Source organism: Mus caroli, chromosome 7 (assembly GCF_900094665.2).
Source record: "Mus caroli chromosome 7, CAROLI_EIJ_v1.1, whole genome shotgun sequence".
Lineage (NCBI taxonomy): Eukaryota > Metazoa > Chordata > Mammalia > Rodentia > Muridae > Mus > Mus caroli.
In genome coordinates this window covers 83,896,207-83,906,710 of record NC_034576.1, presented here as the reverse complement: position 1 = coordinate 83,906,710, position 10,504 = coordinate 83,896,207, and the positions used below count along the sequence as shown (strand labels likewise).

Genomic DNA, 10,504 nt, shown 5'->3' with positions numbered 1-10,504 from the left:
TTAGGCATACTCACGGTGAAGCCTCGATCTCACTGCCCTGGCTGGTTCTCCTGTGGTGGACCAGCCTTCCTCTTCTTCACGGCACTGGGAGTGGGTAAGATGTCTCTTCCTCAATGTTATCTTAGGTCAGGCATCTTCATGCAGGACAAAAGAGCCTGTGTTCTTCTCTACCGTGGAGTCTGTGGTCAAACTGAAGAGCCATCATATATTCTGGCTCCACCAGACCTTACAAAGTTGTTTAGCTGCCAGTTTGTTCTACAAAAGAGTTGTCTATCCCAAATTTAGAAAGAGTACTTACTAGACAATACAAAGAAATGGCAACAAATGACTTCTTAAAAACAAATAGTTTAATTTCATCCAGAAAAAAATACAAGTTTAAAATGAAACTAACATTTCGACATCTTTATCTTTATAGTAATGCTTATTCACAATGTGAGGAGATAGACCCTTTATATTTCTAGACTCAAATATCCCATGTTAGTTGTAAAATATCAGCTGCTAGGTTCCCAGGTTTGTTTTGCAGGGCATATTTTATAGAAATGGTATAAAATGAGGCAGGCTTTTAGAAATTCAATTATAAAATTTTAGGGAAAAATAAATGGTCAAATCCAATTTTTCTCTGAGAAGGCACCTGTAAAACTCCCGACAGCAGCTGCTCAGAGCCGGTCTGCAGACGTGGCTTCTGTTACACACTAGAGTGAGACCCACTACATAAAGCCTTCCCCACTAACATCAAAGAGGGTTTAACATATTCCATAGTGTGGAAAAATGCATCATTTTAAATTTCTAAATCTGCATTTACGAAAATAGGTCTGTAACCAAATCACGCACACACAAGTCATGAATTTGGTCAAGGCATCTGAAATTGGCTTTGGCTTTGAAGTATTTTTAGATTCATAGAAAATATCAAATGTCTAATAAAATAAATAAAACATGTAATAATTGGGATAACCAACCTAAATGTCTGTCTCATTTGCAAGTGGACTTAAGAGAGAAGTCCCTTGCAGCAGTGTTCCGCAACCAGCAACCACACCTCTGCAGGCGCATGGTCACTGCTAGGAGAGCCATGGTCACCTCTGCAGGGTTCCCAGGGCTGTGGTAACACAGAGTCGATACAAACCACAGCTCTTGGCCTCACTAAAGAGCCTTGCAGCAAGCTATGGCGTCAGATTGGTCACAGAAGGTGGGCATCCCGTGGGCTTTCAAAGGCTCTGCAGATGAGGGGACAGCTCTGGCTAACAGTGAAAGGGCTAAGAAACTGCAGAGACCAGGCAGGACAGCCACAGGCCAGGGGTGTACCTCACACTACTCTGGAGGGGGGCGGAGGCTTCGAAGCTTCTTCTCATCCAGTCCTTTCCAGTACTTGAAGTTGTCATCTAGGTGCTGCATAAGGTTAGGCAGGTCAACGAAGGCTGGCGAGAGAAACAGGGATACAGTGTCTTCACAGCCTTTCTTTATGAAAGGTTCAAGCTTCCTCATTTTCTTTCTGGGAATGGAACTTGGACTATCTACCATAGAGCTCTGCCCTGTCCCAGCATTTTACGAGGGACAGAAGGGAGTTGGCAGTGATGCCAAAGTCTGGGAGGACTGTGGAGTACAGCCCACCCCTGTCTGCAGGCTCTGCAACTCCTCCTCTGGAGGAGCACAGCCCTCAAGGCACAGGAGCTGGGGACAGCCTTTGGACCCTCTTCTGGGTACCAACCCTCCGGAACGACCACTTTCTCTCCATTCCATCCTGGAAGTCTAAACCCCACACGCTTCTTCCTAACTAGTGGTGACTCTTAAGGAAGACTGCTAGGCTCCTTACCGTCCCAGGCGTCAAACATGTCTGTGATGAAGTAATCGATGAAGGAGATCTGAGACTTGGGAATGCTGCAGGTGTTCCTGTCAAACACGGGCATCACCACAGGCAAGTCCAGCTGTTTCTCTTCATCAGTCTGTGAAGCAGAACACCCGTGGTCTCAGATATGAGTCCTGGCCTGCCTTGGAGCAGCCCCACCCAAGTACCTGAGAACCCCACAGGCTGGCTTGAGAGCCCAGTGTAGCACCAGCCAGGCAAACCAGATCTGCCAGGCAGCAAGCTGGTCCCAGAGTGAGAACCCTTGAGGACACCCCGAACATTTCCACAGCTGGGCGCTTCCTTGCTAATGTCCCTCAGGTCCTGTCACTCACTACCCACCATCCTCCTAGCCACAAATGCCCAATGTGCCCACACTGGGGCCATGTGAGCAGAAACATGGCCCTGTCCCTGGATGGGCCTAGTGGCCATTCCTCAGTTATGACTGTGCTGTCTTGTTGGACACACTATAAACAGACCTACTAACTAGTAAGGAGACTGCACTGGTCCTAAAACCTCCCAGTGGAGAGAAGGCAGGAGAAATGCCTCACCTGTAAAGTCTAACAAAAGTCTGTAAAATCAACAATCTTTCTCAAACTCTTCAAAATTAAAAAAACAAAATAAAATAAAATCGCAGAGAGAAGATTTCTCATTCATCTTAGAAAGCCAATGTCCCCTAATAACAGACAGACCCTGAAAACAAACCCCACAGACCAATATCCACGTGGAGATTGATAAAGAAAATTCCAGCCAAGATACTGGTACAAACTGAGCATGTGGGAGGAGTTGGGCAGGACTGGGTTTCCTGAGTATGGGCTTGCTTCACTGCACTGCGGTACAGAATGCAGAGGCGGGAGGTGGTGGGGCTAAGGCCTCAGTCCTCAGGGGGACTCCAAGTTCACGGCTTGGCTACTTAGTGAGTTCCAGGACAGCCTGAGCTACCAAGTAAGGCAGGTCTAAGGGTTCACGGCTCGGATGGCTGAGCAATTGCTTAGCACACAAGGCCCTGGATTCAATCCCCAGAATTGGATAAATGGAGCATGGTGGTCAGGAGGGTCAGCCTTGGTTAACGGAGGTCAGTACCAGGCTGGGGTGGTGGCGCATGTGTAGTTTAATTACATGGAAAGCAGGAAGCTTTAATGCCAGCCTACAATGTTAATAGTGACGCCCTATCTCAAAAAGGAAAAAAACAAAAAACAAAAAAAACCAGTTCTGTATAACCCAAAAGGGTAAATTGTAAGTCACGACACAAGAGTTTGTTCATCTGGTCACCAAAGTAGCAGCTGCGCTTTTTCTGCAGCTTTTGATATCTGTTCCACGCCTGTCACCAACAGTTCATGTTGTTAGGTGTTCTGGGGTGTGTGTGTGTGTGTGTGTGTGTGTGTGTATGTGTGTTGTTTTAATACAGGATTTAATTTCTAGCTCAGATTATAATGGGACTCAGTTTGCAACTGACATGACCTTGAACTCCTAATCCTCCTGGCCTCCAGCTCCAAAGCGCAGGGATTCCATGTGCACAGGGCCACAGCTGGCCTCAGTAGTTTCAATTTCAACCTTTCTTCTGGTATGTGCTACAATTTCATTTTTAAAAATTTCCCTGATGATGCAAGGTACTTCTTCATGTAATTATTTGCAACTCATACTATGTTTTATGAAATGGCTACTGAAATATTCTAACTGGGCGACTTGTGTCACTACTGAGGACAGTCCTTTGTCAGAAGTGACTTGTATTTTCTCACAATCTGTCCTGCTTACTCATTTTTTAGCATAATTTTTTAAGCTCTGATGGCCTCTAATTGTCTTAGTTAGGGTTTCCATTGCTGTGAAGAGACACCAAGACCAAGGCAAGTCTTCTAAGTGGTATTTCATTGGGGCTGCCTTACAGTGTCAGAGGTTGAGCTCATTATCATCACACAGGAAGCGGGACAGCATGAAGCGGGGAGGCGTGGTGCTGGAGAGGAGCTGAGCATTCTACGTCTTGATCCACAGGCAGCTGTGGGGGGGTCTCAAAGCCCACCCCCACGGGGACACACTTCCTCCAACAAGACCACACCTCCTAATAGTGCCACTCCCTGGGCCAAGCCTATTTAAACCACAATGTATATTTTCTTTTTCCCATAGCTGTTGCTTTCTGAACCTAAAGGTTTGTCCATTTCAGAGCCACTGGGGAAATTCTGCTGTCGTTTCTCTAGAAGCGTCATGGTTTAGCTTTTCTAGATCCTACTGTGAGCTGACAGGTCTGTGCATAAGGCAGGGGAGCTGCGAACGGATGGATGCTCTCTTTCCAACGCCAACTGGAAAATCTTGGGAGAGCTCCTTCTAATACATGACCCAGGGATGTCTATTTATTCATGTGCTCTTTAAGTTTGTAGCAATGTTTTATGAGGTCTGGCCATCTATTAGTAAATTTATTCTAAGCAATTTTTGCTTTTTATTGCTACCTTAAGTTTTAAAATAATAGCACTGTTTACATTTTATTTCCTGGTTGTTAGTCTATAAAATCCAACTTGACCTTCATATGTTGAGCTTCTTGTCCTATATGTTAAAATGTAATTATTAGTGGGATGTTCTGTACCTTGCTAATTTTTACACACACACACACCAAAATACAAAAGCAAAACCCCAAAACAAAAAGCCACCAACTTATCTGAAAATTCTAAGATGTACTATTTTCTGTTTTTTATATATGTTGTCCATCCCTTATGTAGTACAGTGACTAGAAAGGCCTACATAGTGTTGAACAGCGTGATAACAGAGGGCCTCCAGCTTTGTTTCCATTATTTGGGCAATAGCATGTGGTTAGATGCACCTTAAGTCATGTTTTTAATCCCAGCATCAGGAGCCAAAGACCAGCCTGATCTCCATAGCAAGCTCCAGACAGCCAGGGCTACACAGAGAAGTGTCTGCTAAGGTGCCTAGTGAGCTGACATGCCTCCTCTGCAACTGAAGCAATAACCCTAAGCTTTCCTCTAGTATCCGAGGGATATGGCAGATTATGAAAATAAGTGACTTTCCTAGTACTCAACCCACCTTGTACTTGGGAACAAAGCTACTTGGTGATGACACAGTATCCTCTAACCAGCGTCTGACTCTACTTCCCAGCATCTATGTCCTTGAGGAGCAGACTGTGATGCCCGTGGTGTTGCCTGCCAGGCATTGTAAATGGCTAAGGAGTAAGCTGCCTCCTTCCTTTTTCATATGATTTGTAAGACTGGCATTATTTCTGTCATTAACACTCAAATCACCTGTCTTCAATATGTTCTACCAGTTGCTGGCTGTGGATGACTTTTGGTTAATATTAAATGCAAACACATTATGGTTATGGGCCCTTTTCTCATTAGGAAATGCCCTCCTGTTTGCAGCACTATCTTGTGTCTTGATGGCTTTTTCTGAATTGGTATGGCTGTTCTACTTGTTTATAATTTGAATGCTATACCTGGGTGGGTCCACCATCCATTTGTTCTTCATATTTAAAATATCTTTTCTAGTAGTGTTTCTCTGAATAACCTTGGCTGTCCTGAAACTTGCTTTGTAGACCAAGCTGGCATCAAATTCCTAGAGATGTGCCTGCCTCTGCCTCCTGAGTGCTGGGACTAAAGGTGTGCGCCACCACCGGGCTGCCTGCTTCTATCTTATTTCTTATAGACAACACTCTAAGTAATAGCACAATGTGAAAGCCTTTGCTCAAATAACTCTGTGCTTTAAGACAGACAAGTTTAGGGAACTTAGCGTCTTGTACAGCTAGCCAGGCACTGACCCTTCGGGGCACTTCTGCACCTGGGCCCTTCCTTCCTTCCTAGCACCGCTTACACCGCAGGCCTCCCGGGATGAGCTCACCGCTTTCCCTGTCTGGGAGTGACTTTATCTCGCCCTCATCCTTGAAGGGTGTTTTACTACAAACAGTTCTAGATTGACAATTTTATTCTAACAACAGCTTAAACATGATGTTTCAGTACCTTCTGACCTTCAAAGTTTCTGACAGGAAATTAGGAGACATGATAAATGCCCTTCCCCCCTTTGGAGGCAGTCTCACTTTGTAGCCCTGGCTAGTCTAGAACTCTGATGTAGACAGGCAAGCTGCTTGAGCTCACAGAGATTTGCCTGCCTCTGCCTCGTAAGTGTATAGATTCAAGGCAAACCCACAGTTCAGGCAGAGGCCTACCGCTGTTACAGCCCTGGCCCTCACTGTCCCCCACTGCACATCAGTGTCCATGCCCACATTTACAAACACTTCAGCAGTTTACTCTCCTGCTGGCTCAGGAAGATGCTGAGGGACAGTGCTTTAAGGAGAAACCTGCCAACCCAGGGTTCCAAAGCCAGCAAAGATGTCCGCCAAGAACGAGGACAAGAAAATGTAACACGTAATGAAAAACAAGGGGGCTGCGGAGCGGGCTCGGTGGTCAGAGCACGGCTGCTCCTCCAGAGGCCTGAGTCCAATCCCAGCAACCACATGGTGGCTCACAGCCATCTGCAATGGGGTCTGATGCCCTCTTCTGCTGTGTGTCTGAGGACAGCTACAGTGTACTCATATATATAAAATACATAAATCTTTTAAAATATTTTTGATAATGACAATATTGCTTTGCTATCAATAAATGTACAAAATAATAAATCTTCTTCAAAGACAAAATTCCTTCTAGAGTGTTCTTTCCTAGTTTTAAGTTGGTAGCTTCATGATGTTCCCGAGTTCATGTGTGTGTGTGTGTGCGCACGTGCGTGTGTATACACGTAAGATGCAGCATCTTACCTGAGAGAAATACTCCTCTGAGATGCGCGCAGCCCACTCAATGCAGTGCTCCAGCGGCCGGCAGGGGTTGGACACGTCAGCACACTTAATCATCATTCTTTTGATGAGAGCCCGGCTCTCTGGCGTCTTGAGCATAGCGTTTATGTCTTCCAGACTTCTGCCAGTTTCCTGAACCATGAGTGAAGTCAAGCAATCAGAACAGGCTCTCGTGCCCAGCTACCTTCCCAGGGGGCTCTGAGCACAGGAATGCTAGCCAGGATCTACGACGTTGAAGACATCAGCAGAGCGCTGTGGATGCTCTTCCTGTTCTACACTGACCTGCGCCTGGGGCCTAGTGTCCTATGGACAGGGAAACAGCACAGAGGGTGCCAGAACGGACACCTGCTCACTCACGGCAGGCATCTCCTGACGGCAAGACACCAAGGTCACCTTTGCTAGAAATGAGCAGTGACAGTACTGTCACTTTGGTGATTCCAACAGAAGCGCCTTCCCAGCCCAACCCCTCTGCAAGGTGGCACGTCACCGTGGACACACCCACTAGGGAGTGACTCTTAGGAACGCCCAAGGAACACCAGTGTGGTGATGTGCACCTTCAGCCCCAGCAGCTAGGAGACAGAGACAGGCAGGTCTCCCTGAGTATGGGGACAGCCTGGTCTACTTATTGAATTCCAGGCCAGCCAGGGCTGGGAGGGAGGGAGGGAGGGACAGAGACACACAGAGAGAGAGAGAGAGAGAGAGAGAGAGAGAGAGAGCCCTCTTGAGCTCCAACTGGCCCTAAAATTCCCCGAGGGAGGGGGCATTCTGACAGAGAGCACAAGCACAAGAACGGCCAGTGTGAGAGCTCTTGTTTATACGTCTATTTGCATCTTTTTTCTCCTGCCAGAGTTTTGCACGTTAGTGATTTTATTTTTAAACCAATGGAAAACAAATTCAACCAGGCCTGATGCTTGCAAGGAAGGGAGATTAGGTGCTCTGATCCAGCACCTGAGAATCTGAGTTCTTAGCCAGCCTTAACAGTTCTTAAGAGTGGGGCCCGCCTCAAGATAGGTCGATGATAGACAAATGATTAGATACTTGATTGATAGATTAGATAGATAAGCAAACAAACAAACAAATCAAATGAAAGACAGGAAGAAAAGGGCCCTGCTATCTGAGATCCTCACAGCAGCGGTGAGCATGGAGCCCAGATGCATGGCCTCAGAATCAGCTTCTCTCACCTCACTCTCCTGGGCTGTCAAAGGCTTGTTGATGCTGTTGATAAATTTGTTGACATGTTCAAAGTGCTTCGTCATTTCTGTGGCTAGGACCATGTCAATAATACTCTGGCGTAGTGTCCGGTAGTCATTCCTGTTTCAGACAACAGAGAGGCTGCTGCAGGTTACTGATTCAGACTAGGAGGCTCCCCACAGACAGCCTGTTTCTCAGGGTGCATGTCTGCTGTAGCTGTCAATCTAGCGCCCCTAGAAGTTACACGTCCTGCATCACCAGTCAGCTAACAGGACACTATAGCTTCGCATCATAGTGATAACTCGGTCGTACAGGTCACACAGTTCTCGGGGTTAGCCAGGTTCTAACAGGGATGAACAAAAAGACCTTTCCCTGTCTTTCTCCCTTCCTCACTAAAGACACACTGCATAGTCCAAGATGACTTCAAGCCCACGACCTTCTTGTATGGGGCTTCTAAGGACTGGGGTTCTAGGCGTGTGCCACTGTACCCAGCAGGACTACTCCTTATACCCACATCTTCATAGCCTAACAATGTGCCCTGCCCTGTATGGAGGTCCTCTGAGATCTAGAAGACCATGAGGGCAGGCCTTCTGATAGCATTTCCAGTAACCCTTGTTTATATTTTGATATTCTCAAGTCTTAGTTTTTGAGAAGATGAACCATATAATTTAAAATTAAAAAGTACAAAAGAGGGCTGGAGAGATGGCTCAGTGGTTAAGAGCGCTGACTGCTCTTCCAGAGGTCCTGAGTTCAAATCCCAGCAACCACAAGGTGGCTCACAACCATCCGTAACAAGATCTGATGCCCTCTTCTGGTGTGTCTGAAGACAGCTACAGAGTACTTTAAATAAATAAATAAATAAATAAATAAATAAATAAATAATAAAATCTTTTTTAAAAAAGTACAAAAGCATATGAAATGGACTCTCCAGCCACCCCCTTCTCTGTGGTCCAGAGTCAGATCTTGTACTGGCTACTTCTATGTCAACTTGATACAAGCTGGAGGTATTTTCTAAGAGGAAACTTTAACTGAGAAAACGTCCCTACCAGATTGGCCTGTGGGCAAGTCTATTGGGCATTTTCTTGATTGATATTTTTATTTGGGGGGGGGGGGTGCCCAGCTTACTGCCCCTGGGCAGTTGGTCCTGGTGTCTAAAGAAAGCTGAGCAAGCCCTGAGCAGGGTTCCTCCGTGGCCTCTGCTTCAGGTTCCTGCTCCATTTCCCTCAGGGATGCACTGTTACCTGCCTGCGTTGGATGAAGTAAACCCTTTCCTTCCCAGTTGTTTTGGTCCTGATTTTTAAAATTTGCTAGGTTAACAGAAGCCCTAACAAAGACAGGTCTTATGTATTCCATATGTAAATTGTGTATTTACAGGCAAATATGAGTAAAACTTATTAAGCCCATCTATGAAATTCTAAGACATGGTACAAAGGAGCTCTGTGAAATCAAGGTACTCTTTTAAAAAATTCGATAGAAAAATTTCCTTTGAAATTCAAATGAACGTATTTCTCACTATGTCCTTCTCTCCAGCTGAGCTCTGCTGTGTATCAGGCACTGGGCTAAACATGAAGGGTAAACTGAGTAACAGAGGCAGTACTGCCTGAGACTCGGCAGTGTTAGGAATGTCACCTGAGTCAGGTGAGGTGGTGACTGCAATCCCAGCACCTGTGCAGCTTCCCTGGGAGGTGGAGTTTAGGCCAGCCCTGCCACATACTGACACCAGCTCACGACAGCTAACTGGACATTAAACATTAGTTTTAGGATAGAACCCCAAAGCCTTGTACGCGCTAGGTGACACGTGCTGAAGGACTTGTGTCTCAGGAGAAAAGCTTCCTCGGGGAGCCACCTGTAAACAGACAATGGCCCGTGTGCTGTGTACAGAAGAGCAGCAGCAACAGGGAGGCATGTTGGTCAGCCTGGGCAAGACCTGCCTCAGAACAGAGCTGTAAGGGCTGCAGATGGAGCTCGACAGCAAAACATGTGCATGCTCCACATGCCCCAGGCTTTCTGTTCATCTCCAGATGCAGGTGTGGGCTGGGTCAGCATCGGTGTGTGAGGGCGGTGTGGGCAATGGAGGTGTTTGGGTGTGGATGCTGGGGACAGCCTTCTCCCTGGTGAACTGTAGAGTGAACAGCCTCTGTTCTCACCTCTCCATTTGCTTAAAGATATTGCACTGGTCATTTTCAAGCGTCAGCTGGAAGGCCAGTGCCACGTGGTGGCTCTCCAGCACAGCGGTGTCGTTGTAGAGCACGGCCAGCTGGTTTCCCGCGTTGCACAGGAAGGAGTTGGTTCTCCCAGGGTGATCCACGTCATGGACGGTGGCCGCAATGAGGGCAGCAACCTCGTCAATGCGATCTAAAGTTTCCTGAAAATAAGAACTCCATTGAAAACCAGGGTCTGCCTTCACCAGAGCTGCTCTGTGCCTTTTTCCTTGGACAATTTATCTGATTCCTGAGAGAATCACATTATCTGAGCAGATCCTGTCTTCCCTCCTCTTGTGGTTCTGTGCTTGGCTGACAGAACAACTCCCCGATCTTCAGTCTTACACAACACACAGGTGGTCTTTCTCCAGACCCACTGCAAACAGGCCCAGAGCCAGTCAAACTAAGAAATAGCCAAAAATGAACACTACTCACATTAACTGAGAGTTAGCTTACTTTTCTCTCTCTCTCTTTTTTTTTTTTTTTTTTTTT

The 10,504-nt window shown here is 46.5% G+C and overlaps 1 protein-coding gene across 3 annotated transcripts in view; it reads right to left on the bottom strand.

Moving 5' to 3' along the window:
• Positions 1-329: 329 nt before the first annotated feature.
• Positions 330-10,504, bottom strand: part of Pde8a (phosphodiesterase 8A) — a 122,981-nt gene continuing 112,806 nt past the window's right edge. For all 3 annotated transcript variants that reach the window (XM_021166273.2, XM_029479193.1, XM_021166274.2), the window contains exons 18-22: positions 9,959-10,176; positions 7,802-7,931; positions 6,585-6,752; positions 1,808-1,937; positions 330-1,412 (exon numbers count right to left, since the gene is read on the bottom strand). In XM_021166273.2, coding sequence (XP_021021932.1) covers positions 1,306-1,412; positions 1,808-1,937; positions 6,585-6,752; positions 7,802-7,931; positions 9,959-10,176 — 753 coding nt within the window. In that variant the 3' untranslated portion in view covers positions 330-1,305. The remainder of the gene's footprint in view (positions 1,413-1,807; positions 1,938-6,584; positions 6,753-7,801; positions 7,932-9,958; positions 10,177-10,504) is intronic.